At 39.3% G+C, this 26,347-nt stretch overlaps 1 protein-coding gene across 2 annotated transcripts in view; it reads right to left on the minus strand.

The window, feature by feature from the left end:
- The window catches only part of LOC147705715 (sulfotransferase 1 family member D1-like), a 346,408-nt gene that overhangs the window by 81,549 nt on the left and 238,512 nt on the right, over positions 1-26,347 (minus strand). For both annotated transcript variants that reach the window (XM_086932143.1, XM_086932142.1), the window contains exon 7: positions 4,050-4,230. In XM_086932143.1, the coding sequence (XP_086788269.1) occupies positions 4,050-4,230 (181 nt within the window). The remainder of the gene's footprint in view (positions 1-4,049; positions 4,231-26,347) is intronic.

Consider the following 26,347-nt stretch of genomic DNA (forward strand, 5'->3'; position numbering starts at 1 on the left):
GAGCCCTCTGATACTTGCCTTACAAGAGTCCCATACCATGCAGCACCCGGTTGAATTTCTATTAATTGTTATGTATTCATTGAGATGATTTTTAAGCTGTTTCACATAATTTGGATCAGAGAGCAGGTGTCTTGGAAAAGAGAAAGGCCTAGGTGGTGTCCGCGTGCTTTGTGTATCGAATGTTATTATGAGTGCGTTATGATCAGATGTTATCCGGGGACAGAGAATCATGGAACCCGCCTGTAATAATTTATCGCTAGTTAGAGCCAGATCTATTCTAGTGCACGTCTTGTGGGGCGCAGAGTAGTATGTGAAGCCAGGTACAGATGGATACAAATATCTCCAAGCGTCTTTAATATTGTGTGTCCGACATATATCTTTTATGGAAGACCTGGTCTTGTGCATCCTTTGATGAGCATTCGGTTTGGTAGTATCTATTTTGTAGTCCAGAATACAGTTAAAATCCCCCATTATTATGAATTCCCCCTCCCAGCCCAAAAGTTTTACATTTAGTTGGTCAAAATGTTTTGGGTCATCTGAATTTGGGCCGTAGACTACGCATAAAACATACTTAGTGTTAGCGTGATTGATTTGCGCTATGGCCCATCTGCCATCCTTGTCATGAGCGGTTTGGAGTACCTCTACCCTGAGTCGTTTGTCCTTAAGAATGACAACTCCTCTTGTAGAATTCCCAAAAGTGGAACAAACCAAAACTTCATATCCCAGTTGATTTAGGATTTTCCTGTCTTTCCATACGATATGGGTTTCTGATAATAAACAAAAATGAGGGTTATGTAGTTTCAGTTCCTCTGATACTAAGGATCTTTTGCTTTTGCTATTGAGTCCTGCCACGTTCCAAGCTAAACATCTAATTAGATGCATTTAACTGTCTGGTGGAATAATGCGCCCTCTTCAAATAACCAAATAATAAGGCTAAAGCTAGTTCTCTTAAGCCTCTACAACATATAGTAATGCCACAAAAAAACCATGAGTTGCGAATTTTATCAATTAGTTCCCACTTGTCATCCTGCACACAAATTTTGTTATATTCCCCCCCCCCCTGGCTCCCCTAGCCCCATCTTGCGGAGATGTTGTCCCTCCCCCCTCCCCCCCCCTTGGTTCTCGCCCCGGCCGGGGAAGAACCACCCCCCAGTGAATGCTGCCGTTAGTAAGGCAGCGTGTGTGGTGACGCAACCTGTGTCACTCTCACCCCCCCCCTCCAAAAAGCAGAGATCATTAAACATGCACAAGTCTTTTTCCTTTCCTTTCGATTTTTCTCATTTTCTCATTTTCTCATTTTCTCATTTTCTCCCCCTCTAATTTCGTGAGTTTGTAGAGTTGTGCCCCCCATACTCCCATTAGATAATTTGTTCTGACATCAGTCTTTACTTATTTACTTCTGGTGTTAAATTGTTTCTGGATCTAGCTCTGGCTAGATATGATGCTGGAGAGATAATTCTCTGCTTCCTTAACATCATTAAAGAAATGGGTTCGCCCATTTCTTATAACCTTTAGACGAGCAGGTTCTTGGAGGAAAACTTGCCCACCATGGGCCTTGATTGGATCCATCAGTTTGCGAAACTGCCACCTCTTGTCCATGGTGTCCCTACTGAGATCGGAGCGTGCGAAAAGCGAGAATTCTCCTACAGCTACTGGGGAGTTGGGGCGGGCTCTCTGCCAGACCGCTTGTCGTAGAAGGAAATTGCCGAAGTAAATTAGGAATGGGCGTGGAAATTGGTTCTCTCTGTTCTTCTGGAACAGAGGTAAGCGGTGGGCCCTTTGGATTTGTGAGTCCCAGTCCCAGTCTGACAGGTCCGGGAAAGCCTTCTGGAGGACCCCTACGATGTAGGCTCTAGGGTCTGTGCCCTCTGATCTCTCCGGAATTCCAAAAAGTCTTAGGTTGGAGCGCCTTTGACGATTCTCCAAATCCTCAACTTTTAGCTGTAGTACCTTCAGTTGATCATCGTGTTTTTCCACTGATTTTATCATTTTGGTGTTTGTCTCCTCCACCTGTACCACCCGTTCCTGTAGCTCGATGGTATCTTGAGAGATCCCCCCAATTTTAGCCGTGAGATCTTGTAAGACAGATTGCGTCTTGTTATTATCTTCTCTCAGTTGGAGAAAATATTCTTGTGCTTCCGCCCGCTGATTGCTCAGTTGTTTGCTCAAAACCGTCAATATTTCATCTAAGGAGGGAGGAGTATCAGTTTCTGCATTTCTTGTAGCTGTTGTAGGAGAAGCAATGGCAGGGCCCAGGGGTGTCACCGTTGAGGAGGAGGGGCTTGTTGTTGCCGGGGAGGACGGTTGGATGGCTGATGGTGAGATATTGGCTTCGTCCGATAATGTCAGCTCCAAGCTGTAGGATGACCCGTTAGCTTGCTCTTGAGGTTGTAGCCCGTCCGACTTATCCCCTAAAGGCATGATATCTGGGCTGATCAGTATACTTTTCTCCGGGGAGGTCGTGACTGGTAGAGGGTCGGTAGGGCTCCCACCTGATAGCCTCAGTGTCATGTTTTTAACCAAACCCTTTGCTACAATCCAGTTTCTAAGCGGGCTTTTTTCTAAGATATGCTTCTTCAGAGCGGGGTTGCTGCTAGTCTTTTGTTTGAGTCGTTTGGAGATAGCACCTGCTTTGCTACTTTTCTTTGTTTTTGGTTTCCCCTTGATTTTGTTCTGTGAAGCGCACCCCCCTGTTAGTAGATCTGCTGACCTATCATCCTCTATCTCTGATTCGACCTCACAGTCCTCGTAGGAGTCCAGCTCGGCATCAGCTGGGAGCAGCATATTTGCTATATTCTCATTTGACCCCCCGGGCTTGTTACCTACATCTTCAGGTATCACCTCTAGGTTGCTTGCGATGAGATCAATTGAGGTCGATTTGGGTAGATGGGGTGGTGGCTCTGGCAGCATCTGTGGAGCTTTACCCCTATTGAGGTCTAGCGCTTCTGGTGTCATAGTGCTCGCACGCAAGAGGTCAGGATCAGCACCTTGATTACTTAGAGTCAAGTGTTGTGAGGCAGACCCTTCTACCACCCCCCCTGCTTTTGCCTGTGTTTTTGTCCCGGTTTTGTCCGTTTTGGATACTGAACCCTTAATCTGTAGCACATTAGATGGAATTGAGGACTTTGTTACCTGTTTGGCTGTACCCGTTGAGGATTTCACTTCTGCTGCTGAAATCAGGACTGCAGAAGCCGAGACTGTAGCAGGGGGGTCGCTATTTTCTGTCAGAGCGCCGTCGGGGTGGATCTCAAGGGGTTGTAGAGAGGTTTGTAGAGAGGTGGCGGCTGCCGTCGGGACCGCCGCTGGTGAGACGGAGAGCGTAGCAGCTGTGGAAGAAGTGGCGGCTGAAAGCGAGGTAATTACTGCTGCAGCTGCCGCCGTAGTCGTAGCCGTCATCGCCTGCTTGCTGTTTCGTGTCTGGCGTGACGGCATCTGCGAAGGATTCTTTGGGGTCATCCTCTGGGTCCCACGCACTCCGGTAGTCGCTCCGGCAGTCGCACGCCGGTTGACGAAGAGGCCAGAACAGCTGAGCCCGGAGTTACCGATCCGTGCACCAAACAGCTGTCGTAGCAGCCAGGCAGCCTCGAGGAGCAGAAGCATCAGTTGATTCAGACAGAGAGAGCCGCCGTAGTAGACCTGCTCTGTGACCTCGATGAAATTACAGCTTTCGTTTCAGTATTCTTTCTGCGGGGGTTCTAGGAGGTAGTGAGGAGCGGAGCACACAGGTAGGTCAGCCGGCACGGATCCTCACTCCGCCATTTTGGATCCCCTACAATACCTATGGGTCAATGTGCATTTTCTAAAACAGAGTGAAAGATCTCTAGCAGTGAGATAAAGAGACAGGAAGCGCACAGAGGTGAAATAAATAGGCAAGGGGTGAAAATAAAACTAGGTAATTTAGGTAATCTGCCATCCTGGCATTCAGCAGGGCCAGTAGCAGGCTCCTAATTAAATCTTTGAGCCCAGGTACTAATTTCTTTACAAGCTAAGCAAGCACTGGTGGCACCTTTTAGGCAGAGTCAGAGGTCTCGGAATCGAGCGGCTCTTACCCTTCCTCATGAATGGGGCAATGCTGTTGTCCACAATAATCGGATGCACCCCATCATAGTTAGCTTTGGAGTTGGTCTTCATCTGTTCAAAGGAGGTGTGATGCACGGTCTTCTCCAGAAGCTCTGTGCTCAGGTCCTTGCCCAGGAACTTTGCTATCTTACAGACTTCACGTCTGGGATCCTGTAGGTGAAAATGATTGTTTAACAGTTATTGCATAGAAGGGTGGATTAAATACAGCAAGACAAAAGAGGGAGGCATGAGCTGAATCAAGGACTTAGAGATGGATTGGATGGACGGATGCATGGAAAACACAACATGATCTGAAAAGGAAATGGGTTGGTCCCTAAATCAATTAATGGACACAGAGGAACAAAGCGATATTGACAGATAGGTCGAAGTACTGTGCTACATTGTAGATTCAGAATGCAGATGTGTAACTTTACTCCTCACATACAACCAACAATGACAACTTCAAACATATAAACTGAATTACATAAATAAATACTCGTCCCTCCACACAAATAAGATTGAGTTGTTCTGAATCCAACATAAAAGGGAATCCCACTGAGATCGATAAGTGATGCCTATAACTGTTCGTAATGCTGACACAAACTCGTTTACCCCTCTTCATTTTCGAAAACAACAGAAAACCACGCTGTTTGTCCAGCTTTTTTGCCAGCATTTCAAACATCATACAATGCCAGGATTCCCCTTGTGGGGTCACTCTTAAAGCATTCCAAAATCATATCCTATCCTACCTTACCCTACCCTACCCTACTCTATTCTATTTCAGAAAATAAATATTCTAGTTGCTGTGCCATATTTATTCTGGAGAGTGGAGTGGCTTGATGAGATGATTGAACTCGGGAGTTTTCTGTTATAGTCAAAAAACTATTTACAGGGCCATCTGAAGCAGGGGCAGAAGAGGTATTATTCCCAAAGCTTCTTTCTCGTTCTGCAGCATTTATTTATAGATTTTTTAGAAGCCTAGGTCTTGGCTACAAAGAGGTTTACCTCTCTGTTGGTAGGCATATTCTGTCTTATAATTTACATACACTTGGAGTGGGCTTTGGACGAGCACATGGCTCATAATTGGAGAACTTTGTTGCCTGTATTAGGTCTTTATCTGCTCTTGATTTGATGACTTCCCTCCCTATTCTTGTGTGTTGCGTCCACAGCATTTTGGTCCCACAGTGCTTTGATTGTTTTTTTTTTCTTTCTCCTTCTGGGATTGCATGTGTTTCCTTGATCCTCTTGACATCCTTGCCCCACCGCTCCCTCTTTCTGCTATCCCCCAAATACCCCTGTTGCTCCCCATTCTTCCTTACATGCACTCATACCCACACGTTTACCACTTAGTAACCCACCCAAGCACTGTTGCTCCTGTTGCTGCATTTGTCCGTCCCCCTCATGCTTACTTTCTATATTGAAGCCTGCCCGAGACTCACTCATCGGTTGTGTTTCTCTCCCACTCCTCCTCTTTGCCACTCCTTGTTTTTATGAATAGGTTTTATTGTCATTTATTTAAGAGCACCGCCAGCTGCAAAATGCTATTGGCAGCTCAGCGCAACTGCCACTTTTGCAAAACTCGCATTTGTTTATGCTTTTAACTTATCACCCTAAAAATACCAAAATGTCTGTCGGTGTGTCACAACCATGCAAGCTGACATTTTAGAGCAGGCAAGTGGAAGATTAAAAAAACAAAAAGTTTGGTGAATGTATTTTCCCCACCGACCTATATTGAAGCAGAGGCAATCAGCCTGAATTGGGCCTATTGGTATGTATGATGACAATCCGCATTTCATTTTTGGAAGTTTAATAACACGCACAAACAAAAACAGAGTTCTAAAATAAGTTTTTGTTTGTGTTATGTAAAACTGCCAAAAATAAAATGGCAAGACCTGTCACATGCCCTAAACTCCCCCTCAAAGAATTAAGGGCAAAGCATAATCCTTTGATGTCAGAGGTAATTATTTGAGGGAGAGTTTGGAGCGTGTGGGACAGGCATCAGCATTTTGTTTTTGGCAGTTTTACAGAAAAATCCTCCCAGGGATTATTACTGGGTTCCATTTTTTTTCTTTTATCTATCAGGAGCACGGAGAAAGCGATATAGCAAGCAGAGAGAGTGTGGCAGAAATGTGCACTGGTCTGAAGGAGCAGGTTTCTGGCAGTGCATTCTCCAATTCCCGGATAACCCGTCCCTGTTGGCTGATACCCACTGAGGAATACTTGTATGGAGTGAGTGGGCAGGCAAATTAATTCCTTTCCTGACTCCTCACCCCTGGGCCCGCCCAATTCCACTTTTAAACCAATACCGTTAGGGTGGGCTCAGAATACGTTGACAACTACCGGGGACAGAGGGATCATTTCAAAGCTCAAGCTGCTTTGTTGGCAGCAGATCATGATCCAGCAATCCGAATCAGGTTTCTGCATGCATGAATTGGAAGGCAGGAGCCTAGCCATGAAATTAATAGTTTCCCGCTTGAAGCGGGAGGATTGGCAAGTATGGTCAACCTATGTGCACCCATGTCATAGACTGACAATAACCTACAGTGACTTCACAGGCTAACAGCAATAGTACTGGGTAGGAAAACTATTAGGCTCACTTTAAATGGATGCATATCTTTCTTCCTGTCTCATGCAAGAGGAGTTGGTATCCTTTTTAGGTTTCGCCTGACGAACAGCTGCGCAGCAGCGTTTCTCGCAAGCAAAATCTTTTGTTAGAACAGTATGGCCTTAGTTCCGCCTCTCTCTTCCATTGGCTAGCTCCATAAATGGAGGCTAGCCATTGGAAGAGAGATCTGTCCGTCATTCACCGAGGCGATTCGTGGGCGTTCCGGCGATTTTTTCCCTCTCCACCCTTTTGAAAAACGTCATGCGGCGGTGGGCGGATGTTTTTTTTTTTTCCCCGTGTTGTTTTGGTCATTTTCGAAGTGCCTTTATCCGGAGTGGTCTGCGAGATCTAAGTTGCCAGGAAGTTGTTTTTATTTCTGATCAGGTAAGCAGCATTTTGTTTATAATTTTGTTTTCCCTTTGTACGTGTACCCCGTTTCATGTTGTCTCCCTGTTTGTTTTACGTTTTTGCACGTTTTGTTGCTGTTCCACGGTATATTTTTACGTTTTTGTGTGTCTAGAATCCCGTTCCCGCCCCCCCTCCCGCTGTCCGTGAGCCTGTTCCCGCCCCCCCTCCCACTGTCCGTGTGCCCATCCCCGCCCCCCCTCCCACTGTCCGTGAGCCCGTCCCCCCTCCCTCTAATGCACCAGAGGCCTGTGGCTGAAGAGCGTTGAACTAAAACATGAATAGGCAGCAAGGAGGTCGGGCTTCATCTCAGGGGCCCAGATGAACATACTGCGAGGGACACGCCAAGCCCCATGCAGCATCACCTTCCCATTCACACTGTGCAAGTACGATTTGCAATTTGGAACCAGAATGGCCACATTGAGAGCATGCCCCCCTCTACTTGGAACTTGTAAGGCCAGTGATCAAAGTCGCAGGAAATAGAAAGCGGTGCATTTCGGTCGATTCCTGTTCCATAACGGCAGTTTCAGAACGCGCCCCTTTGTTTGTGGCATTATACCCTTCACCTGTGGCAATGGCGGCACGTCCAAAATAGAGACCCGATCCGGACTTCTGCTGTCGCTTGGGGGCTGGCGTTCTTACTTTTGTACCTCTGTGAAATCGTGCACGCAACCAGAGCCCACTTCAAATACTCATAATGCGGATGTGTGAGTCTCCAGTTCCCTTTTCCTAAGTTCATTTAGGATATGGGATACACAGCAAAGGACAGGCGGGGTCATACCGCTTCACCTCCCAGATGCTGCAACAGGGTGAGTGTGTACATACGGACAACCCCGAACCAACCAATGAGTTTTGGAAAGACAGGACTTCACCATTACATGTAAATCTCACGATGATTATATGATGCTGAAGACTTATTGTTATTCTGTTCCTGTGTCAACCTTCAAAAGCATCCCAAACGCGCACCTTAACAGTCTGAGTATTTGCCCTCCCTAAGCAAATGATCCAAGTAGAGCATTGTTTACAGACTTTGCTTTGCCCCTACCGAGCACTGTTTACAGACTTTAGTCTGCCCGTACTAAGCACATGCTGCAAACAGAGCAGTGGCCACCGTCTTCCCTCATTAAGCACACGGTGCAAATAAAGCAGTGTTTACAGTCTTTCCTCTGCCCTTACTGAGCTTTGTTTACATACTCCCTCACTAAACACACGATACAAATAGTGCATAATTTACATTATTTTTGTATGTCTGCTTCTAATGAGGAAAAGACACAAATAGTGGAGTGTTTAAACTTCATTTGTGTCTGCTCCCACTAAACACATGATGTTTACTGTATGCCTAAATGCCATTGCTAAGCTCGATGCAGATAATGCAAAGTTTACATTCTTTTTGTGGAACGTATTCCACAAAGTATTTATAAGCATATTAACTAGTACTCCTGTAGTTCTGAATCCCAAATCGAAATAATTAATGAAGAGCTTGGGAGAGCCCTATCTTTGACTACGCCTTTATGGAGCTGAGGCTCTGTGTGTGTGGCTCTGTGTGTGTTTGTGGCTCTGTGTGTGTGTGTGGCTCTCTGTGTGTGAGTGTGTGTGGGGGGGGCTCTGTTGGTGTGTGTGGGTCTGTGTGGGTCTGTGTGTGTCTGTGAGGGTCAGTGTGTGTGTGTGGGTCCGTGTATTTTTGTGTGGCATTTGCCAGAGATTAAACTATTGGCATTGTAAATGACAATGCCATTTATTTATCTGTTTTCAAAAACCAACACATAAATACAAACTTTGTTATTTACAATGCCAATAGTTCAAACTTTTCAAAAGGCGAAACCATTGCATTCTAAATGCTTGTTGTAAAAATAGTGGAAGCCCATCGTCCACCCACAGATACCCTCCACTTGTACCCTTCTCAGGAGTAACATTAACACCTTTTACTTTCCACTGACATAACAATATAGGCAGAGATTTTTAATCGCACGTTTTAGGTAAAATATTGCACATTTGTAGTTGCCTTGGCAAAGATTAGCTTTTGGAAGGCGTTCCCGCCTTGTCCATATGATCGTCGCTCTATGGAGCGGATATATGATGTTACAACGCGTACTGTTACAACGCATACCGTTACAACGCGGATTTTACAACGCGAATACTACTACAACGCATGTTTTTACAACGAGTACTATTACAACGCAAAATAGTACTTCAATAGGAAAAATACCATTACAACGCAACATATAAGAACGTGTACCATTACAACACATATATATATAAAAAAAAATTCTATGTAAAAAAAAACCTGTCACGGGATGCAGGGAAAATAGGGGTTTTGGGTGGGTAAGTGTATTAAAAAACGGCATGAAAATCTACCATTTAATTACGATTACCAATTAATTTTTTATTAAATAATTACTCGAGTATTTTTTAAAATAATATAAAAATATATATTTATTATTTCTTTTGTAAAATAAAACCTGGCACGGGATGCAGGGAAAATAGGGGTTTTGGGTGGGTAAGTGTATTAAAAAACGGCATGAAAAACTACCATATTATAAAGAATAACAATTAATTATTTATTAAATAATTACTCGAGTATTAATTTTAAATATTATTTAATAAATTATTACTCGAGTATTTTTAATAATTATATATAAATATATATTTATTATTCTCTTTGTCAAATATAACCTAGCACGGGATGCAGGGAAAATAGGGGTTTTGGGTGGGTAAGTGTATTAAAAAACGGCATGAAAAACTACCATATTATTACGATTACCAATTATTTATTTATTAAATTATTACTCGAATAATAAAATTAATACTCGAGTACTTACATTAATATTTCGATTAGTAAAAATGATAACATTTTACTTAATTCCTTTCTTTTAAACTAAAATATACACATTCTTATTATTATACACGATATATAACTTTTCGGATTAAACAAACATATATATAGGATTCATGGACGCCATTTTGAGAAGGTATCACAATATTGAGTCCTACTATTATTTCAATGAATTATTACCACAACACAATAGCCAAAATGGATGCCAAAACGGCAAACATAACGGAATATAAACGTCTTATAATTGATTTTTAATTTATATGTTCTCAGAGAAATAAATGTAAAATTAAAAACGATTTCCATCGCATATTTTTACAAATAATTTTGTGATACTACACCAAACTTATAAATAGTAGTGAGACACCATTTTGAAATTAGTTGATCCTCAACTACCCGAGAGAGCAGACGTGAGATCCCACTCTGTGACCTTTTCACCCTGTCATCCCAGTGAAAGTTACTGATCATAATAATAATACGAATACCAACGATTTACAAGTAAGTAACGTCTACTGAAAACGTTAACTGAATAAATATTAGTCATGTTAAATAAATATGTACTAAAATAATATTAACTATATTTCTTATTTGAAATATATTTAAATATAGGGGAAATATTACTGGGAATAAATAAAGATAAACGAACAATAATTACATGTTTTAAAAATACGTCCAATGTAAATTAACACATAAAATTAAAATGAATAATTTTCAGAGGAAAACGTCATTTTAATATAATACAATAGCAATAATATTTTCTTTATTTATTAAATTTCTCTTAGAATTCAATTCAGAACGGTTAAAAACGAGAATATTTCATTCATTTTGGAAACCGACCCGTTTTTGAAAGTTAAAATAAGGTACATCATCATTATGCAAAAAATTCATTTATTATTTATTATATGTAAAAGGTCGCATTACGAATAAACTTTACATATTTTTTTTCTGACAGAGATATTACATCTAAATTATATCTCGAATCATAACTTGCCCCAAAAACATTTTCGACATCGATTTAAAAGGTAAAAAAAATATTTTATATGAAACTAAACACTGCAATTTAAAGGCAAAAAATAAATCAGTTAACACGGAATAAAATAATAATTTTTTTTTTTAAATATTTCAGAAAAAAACACCAATCCAAGAAAAAAATAAATCCTACTGCAAGTGGAAGAACACATTTCTGCTATTCAGAAATCCAAACCGAAAAGTAAGTGAAAAACAGTTTTCGAAATACATGTATGAATACAGCATAAACACTAAAGAATGCTAGATAATGTAAAAGTACTTATACATATACCAACTCTAACTAATTGCAGCGATGAAAAAAGTATAGGATAGTGTACAAGTCTAAATTGCTATTCAAACTCCAGGAAAGTGCTGCAGTAGAAAAACTACAGCATACTCTAAATATGTAAATTACTATTCCAACTGCTGGTAAGTGCTGCACAAAAGAAAGTGCAGGATAGTCTAGAGATGAAAATTACTATTCCCACTCCAGTAAACTGCAACAGTAGGGAAAGAGCTGGATACTTTAGAGGTGTAAATTACTATTCCAACTCCAGTTAAGTGCAACAGTAGGGAAAGCGCAGGATAGTCTAGAGGTGTAAATTACTATTCCAACTCCAGTTAAGTGCAACAGTAGGGAAAGTGCAGGATAGTCTAGAGGTGTAAATTACTATTCACACTCCAGGTAAGTGTAACAGTATATAAATTGCAGGATATTAATGAAACATAAGAAATAATAATCTTACTACTTGAAAGTGCAGGTGTAGTGAAAGTGCAGGAGACACTAGAGGTGAAATTTACTATCCCAAATGCATGTAAATGCAGCAATGGAGAAAACACTGGAAAATCCACAGTACTAAATTGCGTTTCCGACTCTAAATAAGTGCTGCAGTAAATAAAGTGCAGAGAAAGTGCTAAAGTATGCCTCATTTCCATATCTCATACATGTAAAGAAAACATTTAAATCACTCTCCTCAGAATTTATAAATGACACATTTTTAAACATACTTTTCTTTTTTAAGGACTCAATCTCACAAGAAGTAGAACAACATCAAAGAAAACCAACTACAAGTGCCAGAACTCATTTTTGCCAAGCAAAGATCCAAAACTAACAGTAAGTGAAAAACAGTTTTCATTATACATATATGAATCAAGCATAAACACTAAAGAATACTACATAGTATAAATGTTCAGATACATATTTCAACTCTATGTAAGCACAGCACTGAATAAAGTTTTGGAAAATGTACAAGTGTAAATTGCTATTCAAACTCCCAGTAATTGCTGAAGTACATAAACTGCAGCATAGTTTAGAAGTGAAAATTAGTATTCCAACTCCTGGTAAGTGCTACAGTAGGGAAAGTGCAGGATACTCTAGAGTTGACATTTACTATCCCAAATCCATGTAAATGCAGCAATACACAAAAGACTGGATAATCCACTGGACTAAATTGCGTTTCCAACTCAAAATAAGTGCTGCAGTAAATAAACAGGAGATAAAGTGCTAAAGTATGCCTCATTTCTATATCTCATGCATGTAAATAAAACATTAAAATCACTCTCTTCATAAATTATATCTCACACATTTTTAAAGATACTTTTCTTTTTTAAGGACAAAATTTCACAAGAAGTAGAACAACATCAAAGCAAACCAACTGCAAGTGCCAAAAGTCATTTCTGCAAATCAAAGATCCAAAACTAACAGTAAGTGAAAAACAGTTTTTATTATACATATATGAATGAAGCATAAACACTAAAGAATACCACATAGTATAAATGAGCAGATACATATTTCAACTCTAGGTAAGCGCAGCACTTAAAAAAGTTTTGAAAAATGTACAAGTGTAAATTACTATTCAAACTACCAGTAAGTGCTGCAGTACATAAAGTGCAGCATAGTCTAGAAGTGAAAATTACTATTCCAACTCCTGGTAAGTGCTGCAGTATAGAAAGTGCAGGATAGTCAAGAGGCCTAAATTATTATTCCAACTCCAGTTAAGTGCAACAGTAGGGAAAGTGCTAGATAGTTAAGAGACATGTAAATTACTATTCCCACTCCAGGTAAGTGCTGCAGTCGAAAAAGTGCAGAATAGTCTAGAGGTGTAAATTACTATTCCCACTCCAGGTAAGTGCAACAGTAGGGAAAGTGGTGGATATTAAATAAACATATCAAATAATAATCTTACTCCTTGAAAGTGCAGTTGTAGGGAAAGAGCAGGATACTCTAGAGGTGTAAATTACTATTCCAACTCCTGGTAAGTGCTACAGTAGGCAAAGTGCAGGATACTCTAGAAGTGTAAATTACTATTCCAACTCCTAGTAAGTGCAACAGTATGAAAAGTGCAGGATACTCTAGAAGTGTACATTTCTATTCCAACTCCTGGTAAGTGCTACAGTAGGGAAAGTGCAGGATACTCTAGAGGAGTAAATTACTATTCCAACTCCTGGTAAGTGCAACAGTAGGGAAAGTGCAGGATAGTCAAGAAGCCTAAATTACTATTCCAACTCCAGTTAAGTGCAACAGTAGGGAAAGTGCAGGATAGTCAAGAGGCCTAAATTACTATTCCAACTCCAGTTAAGTCCAACAGTAGGGAAAGTGCTGGATAGTTAAGATGACATGTAAAATACTATTTCCACTCCTGCTAAGTGCTGCAGTTAAAAAATTGCAGGATAGTCTAGAGGTGTGAATTACTATTCCCACTCCAGGTAAGTGCAACAGTAGGGAAAGTGCAGAAAACTCTAGAGTTGAAATTTACTATCTGAAATGCATGTAAATGCAGCAATAGACAAAAGACTATATAATCCACAGTACTAAATTGCGTTTCCGACTCTAAATAAGTGCTGCTGTAAATAAAGTGCAGAGAAAGTGCTAAAGTATGCCTCATTTCCATATCTCATACATGTAAAGAAAACATTTAAATCACTCTCCTCAGAAATTATAAATGACACATTTTTAAACATACTTTTCTTTTTTAAGGACTCAATCTCACAAGAAGTAGAACAACATCAAAGAAAACCAACTACAAGTGCCAGAACTCATTTCTGCCAAGCAAAGATCCAAAACTAACAGTAAGTGAAAAACAGTTTTCATTATACATATATGAATGAAGCATAAACACTAAAGAATACTACATAGTGTAAAGGAACAGATACATATTTGAACTCTAGGTAAGTGCAGCACTGAATAAAGTTTATAAAATGTACAAGTGTAAATTGCTATTGAAACTCCCGGTAAGTGCTGCGGTACATAAAGTGCAGCATATTCTAGAGGTGTAAATTACTATTCCAACTCCTGGTAAGTGATGCAGTAGGGAAAGTGCAGGATACTCTAAATGTGTAAATTACTATTCTAACTCCAGTTAAGTGCAACAGTAGGGAAAGTGCTGGATAGTTAAGAGACATGTAAAATACTATTCCCACTCCTGGTAAGTGCTGCAGTCGAAAAAGTGCAGGATAGTCTAGAGGTGTAAATTACTATTCCCACTCCAGGTAAGTGCAACAGTAAGGAAAGTGCTGGATATTATTTAAACACATCAAATAATAATCTAACTCCTTGAAAGTGCTGCTGAAGGGAAAATGCACGATACTCTAGAGGTGTAAATTACTATTCCAACTCCTGGTAAGTGCAACAGTAGGGAAAGTGCAGGATACTCTAGAGGTGTAAATTACTATTCCAACTCCTGGTAAGTGCTACAGTAGGGAAAGTGCAGGATACTCTAGAGGTGTAAATTACTATTCCAACTCCTGGTAAGTGCAACAGTAGGAAAAATTCAGGATACTCTAGAGGTGTAAATTACTATTCCAACTCCTGGTAAGTGCAACAGTAGGGAAAGTGCAGGATACTCTAAAAGTGTAAATTACTATTCCAACTCCTGGTAAGTGCTACAGTAGGGAAAGTGCAGGATAGTCAAGAGGCCTAAATTACTATTCCAACTCCTGGTAAGTGCTACAGTAGGGAAAGTGCAGGATACTCTAGAGGTGTAAATTACAATTCCAACTCCTGGTAAGTGCTACAGTAGGGAAAGTGCAGGATAGTCAAGAGCCCTAAATTACTATTCCAACTCCTGGTAAGTGCAACAGTAGGGAAAGTGCTGGATAGTTAAGAGACATGTAAAATACTTTTCCAACTCCAGTTAAGTGCAACAGTAGGGAAAGTGCAGGATAGTCAAGAGGCCTAAATTACTATTCCAACTCCAGTTAAGTGCAACAGTAGGGAAAGTGCTGGATAGTTAAGAGACATGTAAAATACTATTCCTACTCCTACTAAGTGCTGCAGTCGAAAAAGTGCAGGATAGTCTAGAGGTGTAAATTTCTATTCCCACTCCAGGTAAGTGCAACAGTAGAGAAAGTGCAGGATAGTCTAGAGGCGAAAATTACTATTCCAACTCCAGTTAAGTGCAACAGTAGAAAAAGTGCTGGATAGTTAAGAAACATGTAAAATACTATTCCCACTCCTGCTAAGTGCTGCAGTCGAAAAAGTGCAGGATAGTCTAGAGGTCTTAATTACTATTCTAACTCCAGTAAAGTGCAACAATATGGAAAGTGCTGGAAAGTTAAGAAACATGTAAAATGTACTGGATAATATAGAAATAAACAATAATCAAAGTAATGCAAAATGAAAACTGCATACAAATGTTTATTTAAAATTTTTATATTCTAAATATTAAAACATTTATTCTTTCTTTTCAGAAAATGTCTTCACAACAAACTGCAAAATATATTCCATCCAGAAAAGGAAAACAATTACTAACTCATGCAGGTTACATTTATTGTAAGGATAGGTTAAGTAATCCACGGATTCATTGGAGATGCGTGCAATACCATACAACTCGTTGCAGCGGCAGAGCGGTTACGGTCAATGATATTATTGTAAGAACAACTGACCATAACCACTCTGCCTCTGCAATGGAAGTTGATGTTAGAGAGACTGTAAATGAAATGAAAGCTATTGCAAGCACCTCCAATGAATCCACAGGATCTATTTTGAGACAGGTTGCACAACATGTCCCTACTCATATTGCTAGTAATATTCCAAACATTCATAATTTGCGAAGAATTATACAACGACAAAAGCAGGCAAGTAATACTCAAATAAACACACCACATACCTTTTCTGATATCAATATTCCTCCTGAACTTACTATTTCTTTTTCTAATGAACCTTTCCTCCTGCATGATAACGAAAACCCTCTTAAGCGCATAATAATTTTTAGTACTCCACGCAACCTTGTTAAGCTTGAAGCAAGTGAAATTTGGATGATGGATGGGACGTTTAAAAGCACGCCCCATCCATTCAGCCAAATTTATACTATTCATGCAAAAATTAATAATAGTGTAATACCCCTAGTATATAGTTTGCTGCCTGATAAGACTTCAGCAACTAACACAGAATTTTTAACTGTGATTAAGTCCAAAACAAACCAAAGTCCTAGGAAAATAATTATCGATTTTGAATTGAGTATGATCAATGTGATCACCAAACTGTACACGGATACCCAAATTCAAGGGTGTTTTTTCCACTTTTCCCAGGCATTCTGGCGTAAATTACAGAAAACACCCTTAGTTACTGAATACTCAACGGACAGCAAACTACAAGTCGAATTAAAAAAATTAACAGCTCTTTGTTTTGTCCCTCCCGAAAGTGTAGACGAGTACTACACTGCCATTACAGAATCAGATTATTATTTAACAAACGAAGATAAATTGGCACCCATTTTAAATTATATGGAAGACACATGGATTGGACACCTAGGCAGATCGGGTCGCAGGAGGAAGCCACGTTTCCATGTGGAGTGGTGGAACTGTTATTCGAGTTGCCTAGAGGGAGAGGCAAAAACAAATAATGCCATTGAGGGATGGCATAACTCCTTCAATCATGTAATTGGTAAACCCCACCCTAATTTCTATTCATTTCTGGAAACTTTGAAGAAGGAGCAAAGTTTCCAAGAAATGAGACTTTCACAAACTCTCACAGGTAGTCTAAACTCACGGATTACTCAAAGAACTAAGGAAATGTCTGAACGACTATTGGCACTATTACAACAATTTTCGTTGTGTGTGGCTTTAGATTACCTTGAGAATCTTGCTAACATCCTATCTTTCTAAACTATTATTTACATTACTTTCCTGCTTTTACCAAAATTAAAAAAATTTCTAATTTGAATTTGTCAAAAACATTTTTCCTAAAACATTTTTTAATATTTAATGTTGGGTCACTATTTTTTCCATGTATTTAATTTTTTAGCATTCTTTTTTAAATAAATCCCTTACATGAGGTTTTTTTTTATTTTGAATAAAATAAGCCTTTCGAAAAAATAGCAGAAAAAAAATGTCCAACATTCATGTTTGGACTGCTTTATTAAATAATAGCAAATTACTGTGCAAAAAAAATAAAAGCATTTTCAATATTTTCCTAAACTCTTCTATCAAAACCACACCATAAAATGAATGATTAAAATATATATGTAATCAAAATATTGATATTTCCATGTTTCTACATTAAGTGCTAATTCTTAAAACATTTGACCAAACATTGAAAAATTCATATATGAATTTACTTTGTTCTCTTCAGAAAGTGAAAAACAATCTGGCCTTGTCATTTTTATAATTCAATGTAACCTCATTTGCTAAAATCAAATTTCTCTACTCCTGCTAAAACAAGAAACACAGGCTTCAACTTAATTTAAGAAAAACAAGAAACATCAATTCTGCCTTTAAGTCTAATTAAGCAGAATAAACAAAGTCTCCAAAACTTTTGCTTTAATATTTTCAAACGAAACACAAAGCAAAACGTTTTCCCAAATTTATAAATTAAAACTAAAATGTAACCAATATAACCAATCACACCATCACTTATTCGCAAATAATTCCAAGATTTGAATCTTCAGCAAATACATATTTGTTTTCTAAAAGCACGAATAAAACATTGGAAATATCACTATTAACATTCGTATAATATTTTAGCAACAATTCTTAGCAACTAACTTTCTCAAACTCAATATTTCCAAACTGTAATATCACTCGAAAATGCATTTTAATACTTTGCATACATAAATACATTTTTTTATATATGTTATACTTTTCAAAACACTTTTTCATCATTTAATGCTACTAATTCAACTAATTCATACTTTAATGTAATTACCGATCTTCCCCATGCCCACCGACCCAACATCGGCATATTCTAATAATACGAGTAGCGACATGTTGTTTAAATGACTTTTTTTTTATTTCGAGCAACCTCTACTTAACATATCCTTACAATAAATGTTAATCTTTTATTATTTTACATTATTATTTATTATTAAATTGTTTTCCTACCTGATCGTAGATCAGCGTCCTGCTGCTTCCTGCTGCTTCCTGCTCCGGTACTCCACAAAATGGCCGATGACGCTCGCGTATACGTAATGACGTCAGGATATGCTGCAACAATAAACAAAGGACTACTGTACATTTTAATATAATACTATTTTTGAATAAAAAGTATTTGTATATATGATTACATGTATATTTATAAATTTTCAAAAATATACATAAAATGTCTAAAAAATAGATGTTTATTTTAATATATTTTTTATTTAATAAAAACATATTTTTACTTAAAAAAAATGTCTCTACGTTTTTATTTATTTAATACAATGTATCTTATCTTTTATAATTTCATGTAAAAAATGTACTTCCTTATTTTACCTGTTTTCTTCTTTCTTTTCCGCTTTTTTCCTCCTCTTTCCTTTCGTTTCCTTTGCTTTAATTCCGGACCGCTTTACATATCTGAATGTATCATGAAAATAAATGAAGGACAAATGTGTCCATAGAAAACAATGGTAAAGCGTGGGAACGGAAACATTACTATAAGTATATCACAAACAAAATCAATTAATTATTTTTTTGTTTAAAAAACTTAATACTTAATAAAGTCTAAATTTCAAAAACATTTTTTTTAATTAAATTAAATTAAATAAAAACGTACACTTTTAGTAATATATTTTTTAAGTAATAAATTAGACTATAATATTCATATATTCATATATAATCATATATAATATTCAAAATATTTTAAAAAGTAATATTTTTAAAATATTTTACAAAATACATAACTAAATTTAATAAACATACATGAAATTTATAAATAAAACATACATTAAACCAAATAAATAAATTAATAATATTTTTGTAAAATTGTAAAATACCCAAATTTACACTCAAAGTAATCTTTTATATACTTTTTTAAATTAAACTCCACTAAATAAAATTAAGTAATTTTTATCAAGAAATTATTCAATAATTATACTATATTTAAATTAATTAATTAATTTAAATTAATACTCTAATATCCTAATTAAAAGACAATATAATTTGAAATGCTTTAAAATTAATATTTATTATATCTTATAATAATTAAATATTTATTACCCAAATTTTAACAATACTTCATATTTATTTATAATCATAATTATTACTTATTATACATACATACATATTTATGTCACATTTCATTTATTTAAATCATAAATTATTTAATACTTAAATACCCAAATTAATACTCATATTCCTAAAATAAACAATATAATGGATCAATAATTTTCCTTTGTTTAATTCATTATTTAATAAATACTTTACTATTCACATTAAATTAACATTAGAAATTTTAAAGTATACATTACTATATTTATACTCATTTACCATATATAATAATAATAATACTAAAACAAATATTAATTTTCAATTAACATATAAATTAATAATAATAAAACAAATATAATTTTTTAAAAATCAACAAACATATTAAATTAATAATACTAAAACAAATATAATTTTTTAAAAATCAATACAAATATTACTAAAATCTAAATTATTTTTAAATAAAAAATTAAATTTAAATACATATATATATATATATATATATGCGTTGTAACAGTACCTGCGTTGTAACAGTACCTGCGTTGTAACAGTATAAGTTGTAAATGTATGCGTTGTAACAGTACCTGCGTTGTAAAAGATGCGTTGTAACAGTACTGCGTTGTAAAAAATGCGTTGTAACAGGTGTATACCCTATGGAGCGCACACTTCCTTTTATGTTTTTTCTGCCCAATTTACAAGGTAGCTAAAAATCATATTTTAGCTCGCCCGCTAAGAACTCTTAAGTTTCTTCAATGTAGATCTGCTTTCTTTTTTTGCAACAACAGTCTGCGGAATTTACTTGCTCAGTAGTGATCAACTTTATTTAGCAGCCAATCAAAATCAGGAAATATTTGAGTAGGTTGCATCTATCGCTTTTTAATTATTTCTCTATATATGACGAGATGCATGACGCATTATGATTGATTTATACTCAAACATTTTAATTTTTATTCAGTTGTTATATAAGTTTTTTGAGGGTGAATAAAGAATGTTGACTGACGTACAAAGGAGACTCAGAATAAAACTGGTTTGCCTGCAAGCATAAAATCAATGCTGGGCTATGAAGGTCCATTTCAGCCTTGGCAATCCTAAAAGAGGTTGCTTTATACAGTTTGTAGAACACATTGGGCCAATAAGTACATTAAGTGTGATAGCCCCAGAGTTGTTAGAGTTGGGTTTGGATCATACATGGGTCACAAGCTGCTATTTTTTGTATCTTTCTTTTAAAATGTGTTTAATACTTTCGGGACAGTCCAAAGATCTAACTGAGTCCTGTTCGTTTTACGAGGATGATTTGGCAAGGCCTAGGGCTAGAGGGAAGGGATGAGAAGGAGGACATTGTTTATACTAATGCAGAGAGCACACCAGAGACGATTGTGGTACCAGCAGCTAAGGACAAATAAAGATATTGTTTACTACACGAATGACTATAAAACCATCATCACTTGTAGCACAATCACTTGTGCTACTGAAACCTTTAACCGTGGGAGATGCACTGTGAAATATTAGAATTCGATGGTCCACCATGTGTCAGAAGGAGAGGAAAGCATGTTGAGAACTTTCTGAACCATCTGTCCATTTTCTTACAACATTCTCCAGAGGTGGTGTGCCACTGACGGCCCAAGCCAAGCTCGAGCCAGAGGTCCGGCTCTAGCTCAGCTCCAGGTCTTACTTGACTCTAGAGCCCAAAACAAGAAGAGCCTTCCATGCTCAGATGGGCTGATGGGGAAAATGCCATTGAGTGCTGTCAATAAGATGTATTCCAGAGCCCATCCATGATCAGCACATCAACCGCGAGTCCTAGGGAGTCAAAAATGTAAAAAGCCTGATCAGCCCAGCTGAATCCCTCTTTGTTTAACTGAGTTGTGCACTTTATCTGTGTCTTAGTGAAGACCTTTCACTCCTTGGTGAGAGAGGGAAACAACTTTTTTGTTAATACCTACAATGCCATTAATGAAGGGTTGGTCCTCTCTGTTTAGAAACGTCTGCTTACTACCTTGGACGCTACGCTGAAAGCACTTTACTTATAATCTAATAAATTTGATCTGCAAATCCCCCAACTGGAGATCTTAGCAAAGTATACTACAGCAACTGGTTTCCATCTGGAGAGACAGAGTAACTTTATACAACAATTGAATGGTGAGTTAGTCAAGAGTTGTGAGTCACTTACTCAAGCATTTATATGCTCTCCAATTTTAGATGAGTTAAGAACCTTGCAGCCTATACTGATTTCCTTCGTGGATGAGGTGAAAACTCTAAAATTGCCTATCTCAGTTCAGACTGGTGCCATCTAAGCACCAGCTCAACAAAATGTTCAGCTTGGCAAATGACAAGTAGCTCAACAAATGAAGTCTACGGACTGTCACAATCCATTTGACTTAATTTCCCATGATTTCATCAAGTATGTTAATTAGGTCCCACTCCCAAAAATTCAAATTCAAAAAACCTGATAGCTCTGATCACATTATTACCGCAAGTGTGGTTTCCGCAACAAGAAAGAGTTAGAGCTTTAATGTTGCAGAGGAGAGAAGCCATTTTCCCCTCCGCCTAGGATATGCTGCATTCACAGCTTCCTTCAATGGAGAGGCAAATGTAGGGTGTTACTTCTGGTGGCACAGAAGGAAAGTGTTTGGACCAAGTTCACTAGGACAGTATTACTTTGTATTGTAATAGCAAATATATGGTGCTTACTACAGCTGACAAGGTGTTGAAACACTTTACGCTTTTTACGTCGTGGTCTACATTTTCAAGCAGAGCTTTAGCAACATAAAGTTGACATTTGAGATAGCAGGCATTTTAGGACGCAAAATAGTGGAAATAAACATAATTTTTCATGCATGACATGGTGCAATATTAGGTACTTTTTGTAGGAAGGTGGAATCTGACTACATGGTTGCCCCCACTTTTTTCCTGGTGTTTTGATGGTTTTTGACTTAGTTTGGCTGGGATCCTGCTATTCAGGACCCCAGCCTATCTGATTTCCTTTCTAAATTGATTACATGTACTTTAGGTACACTCCAGTCTGGTTACTGGGGTACCCTTGTAAGTCCCTAGTATATGGTACACTAGGTACTAAGAGCATAGGTACCCCAGAGGCCTACCAGGGGCTGCAGCATGTATTATGCCACCCCTGGGAAGCTTTCCAAAATGACACCACACAAATGCTACTGCAGCCTAGGTAAGGTGATGCATGCACCCCTTACTAAGATATAGGTTAACTATATCTACCTTAAACCACTACACAGAGAAACCTATCAGTCACCCCAGTGGCAGGCTTTATCAATCCTGAAGGCAGGGTGCTTGGTTTTGTGTGAGAGGGTGCCCATGCATGAGCTGGGCCCCTCTGCAGCTTTAGGAGCCTTTTCTCTGAGGCTGTTCTGTGATGCAGCAGACCATATACTCTTAAGTGGATTATAACCTTGCGGTAAATGCTAACTTTGGAATAGCTGCATGAAAACATGTTGTGTTTGGTGTCAAACACTTTGGAATCCTACCCCCCAACCCCCTCCCCAGCCAGTCCTGGGGGTGGGGGTAGAATTCCACCCTTCTAGAGGTAGAGACATGTACACACCAGTATACCCGGTACCTGTTTAAAAGAGCCCTGGCATCACAAAATGGATGCTGCAGCCACAGACACAAGTCTGACTTCCTGCAGCTGACCAGAACTCTGGCAGGGGAGGCCTGGACAATAGGATTTCTGTCACAGGGAGGTGTTACCACCTCCCAGACAGGCTTTAGTGTATTGGGGCTAGGTGGGTGCACTCTGAGAGTGCTTTAAAGTCTACACTGGGGGCACATGTGGTGTCCCTGTGCATAGTCCAGTTCAAACCGGTTGCAGGGGCTACCAGCCCCTGCTCTGGTGCAAAACTGGACAAAGGAAATGGGTGTAGCCACCCCTCTTTCCAGACCCTCCCATGGGTGGGTCCCCAGAGTATGTCCAACCCCTTTCTTTAGTATAAGTAAGGAAACCCTGGCAACAGGACTTTAGATTACACATGGACGAAACTCTGAAACAGAATCCTGGAACTTTGACGCTCTACTAAAAACTAGAGGATGGAAGAATCTCCCTTGGGGTCAAGGAGTGACTCCCCTGCTTGGCAGGCACCAATGAAGCATTTGCCAGTCTACATTTCCGAAGCTCCCGCCGGCCTCCGAAGTATTTGCAACAAAGGAAGAGGATTTCCAGACTTCTCAGAGGCCAACCCAAGTCCCTAGCAAAGCTGAGACCTGCAGCCCTCGTGAGTGATGTGGAACCAGAACTCCTGGACACCGTGCATATTTGCTAGTGCATGAAATACTCAACATCTCCTGAAGTTGAGCTTTGGGTTACTTGGAGCCTAAGCCCCAAGCACTATCTGCACTGAAGATTATGGGCCTACACTCCATGAGTGTTCCATGAGCCTGCTTCTTGCATTTCTACTCAAAGCTCCTTTGCGATCCCTGGTCCATCAACTGGTGGGTCCCTGTGAAGGCAACTTTGATTTTCCATGGACTTCCCCGATTGCTCCAGATATGCCCTGGGTCCCCACTGAGTGGTGAGTCCCTCAGACCTTGTTGGTCTGAACGGAAGCATTTCTTTTATTCCTGTGTGGGTTGCTGTTGCCGAGGCTTGTTGGGTCCAATCCGGGCACCGCCACAGCAGCACTCGACATCCTTTGTGGGACAGCTTGAATTCAGCACCTGGTCATCATTGATGCCTCCTGGTCCTCGTGGCTGATGAGTCAAGCTTCACCTATTTTACCTGAAATCACCGACATCTGTGGACATTTGACTATCGTGCCACTGGTCACTGGCTAATGACCCAGACTCTGTCCTTTCTGCTTTCAGGTTATTCTCATCTTTGATCCAGGCTTGGATCACCCCGGACACTTTCCACTTCTTCGGCAGCAGCACTTTGCAGCAGATCGCCATTGAAAACTACGACGATTCCCGACACCAAAAGACACCTATGCACCCGGCTTCCCTGGGTGAGGTAACTCGAGTACTCCGGTGCTCCGGTGGGTGTTGACTCCAGAACCCCTTAAGTCTAAAGGGGTTTGCTCAAAGTCCTCCTCTAAGTGTCCCTTTTCTTTAAATTTCCAACTCCGACTTTCCCTATTGAAGTTAATGGTGATTTGCGGCTGTGTTTAGACACTGCACGCGTCCTCTGTGGGTCCCCTGTGTCACTACCTTGGGTGGTTCCTTGTGGCCCCAGCACTTCTACATGCTCTAGGCCTTGTGTCTAGTCAAGTTGTGGTTCTTATATATCACTTTCTTAATATATGGTTTGGTACACCCCTAGGGTTTACCTATGTACTTTTGCCACTAGCCTCATAAAGAGACTAGTGGGATGTGTTTAGAATAAATACATATATTTTATATATATTCCTGGTGTGGTTGGCCTTTCATTTGGTCATTCACGAGATTATAGACTGGTAAAACAAACTGCTTTACATTCCTCCAACTTAGCCTGAAGGCTGCTATCCACAGCTACCACTAGGATAGCTTTCTATAAAGGTTGTCTTTAACCTAACATCAATAAGGGTTGTTTGGACTGGTTCAAGGTGCCCACTAGAATAGTAGACAGCATATGCCAGGCCAACTTCTCCCATTGGTGTGCAGCGTGTGGGATTCCAGCTTGCCATTGTTTGCCCAGATAATCTAAAGTGATTGACTAACTGAAAACCACTAAAGGTACCAGAGGTACATATAATACAAGCTTAAAATACAGTAAGTTCTACTGAACTTAGAGTTGTGTGTCAAAAGCTTAGCACAGTTTTTCTACAACTCAAGAGAGTTTAGTAGGCCACACTAGAGTAGGTAGGTGTATACACCACACTAGTAATTTCTTTAAAGCCAGGAACCAGTAGGTCCCTGCCAGATGTCAGTACTATACTGACATCCACGTATGACACATTTCCATTCTTGGAATTAAGGGCATTGTGTACTATGAGGAAACTGAAGACAGGTAAAAGTGCCAACACCCAACTCCTCAAGGAGGTACTACTGTTAGATGATCTTAGAAAGGCTTCGGAGCCTGAAGGGTCAGGCAGTGGGGATGATGCAGCAGATGAGGAAAGGCCCAAGGTCGAAGCAGACCAGGACCAGGACTCTGATGCTGGCCAGGAAGGTGACAATGACCTTGACCTGGACAATGCAGCTCCTCTTGTCAATGAGGATGAAGGCCAGGAAGGCCCTCTCTTTGTTATCCCAGGAAGAGTTGAAGGTATACCTAGAAGGCCCAGGTCTTCTTCTGTGGAGTCTGACCATTCTAACGTATCTATAGGGACCTCTAATCTCTTCTCATAGGAGGGACTCCACCCAGGAGAAGAGAGAAAAGCAGATGAGGCTTGAGGAACACCAGCTGAGAATTAAAAGACAGCAGGTAGCCTTAGAAAGGGAATCCCTAAAGTTTGAAAAAGCTAGAAAAAAGATGGGACTAGAGTCCCATGGTGGCAGCAACTTCCCTTGTGGTATAGAGAGATCTCATGACCATAGGAATTTAAACAAGATTGTCCCTCCCTACCAGAGTGGAGATGATATCCACAAATGGATAACTGCACTGGAAAGGGTCTATAAAGATCAGAAGTTCCCCCAGGAGCAGTGGGCAGCAATCTTGTGGCTCTCCTTTGCAGACAAAAGTAGAGGTAAGCTCCTCACTGTTAGAGAAGAGGATGCTGATAATTATACACTCCTGAAGAGTGTCCTGATTAAAGGGTTTGGCCTAACCACTGAACAATACAGGATAAAGTTCAGAGATACCCAAAAGGCTCAGGCTCAGGACTGGGTTGACTTTTTAGATTGTGCTACCAAGGATCCAGAAGGTTGGATACATGGCAGTAAGGTGTGTGATTTCATAGGATTGTACAACTTAATTATGAGGGCGCAGATCCTTAGTAACTGTCAAAACCAGCTTTTACACCAGTACCTGGTGGACTCTGATCTGACCTCTCCATAAGAATTGGGAAAGAAGGCAGACAAATGGATCAGAACCAGGGTAAGGCCTAAGTCTCAAGGTGGTGACCAGAAGAAAGATTCTACCAAGTCCCAAGAGAAAGGTG

The sequence above is a fragment of the Lissotriton vulgaris genome, chromosome 7 (genome assembly GCF_964263255.1).
Source record: "Lissotriton vulgaris chromosome 7, aLisVul1.2, whole genome shotgun sequence".
In the NCBI taxonomy this organism is placed as follows: domain Eukaryota; kingdom Metazoa; phylum Chordata; class Amphibia; order Caudata; family Salamandridae; genus Lissotriton; species Lissotriton vulgaris.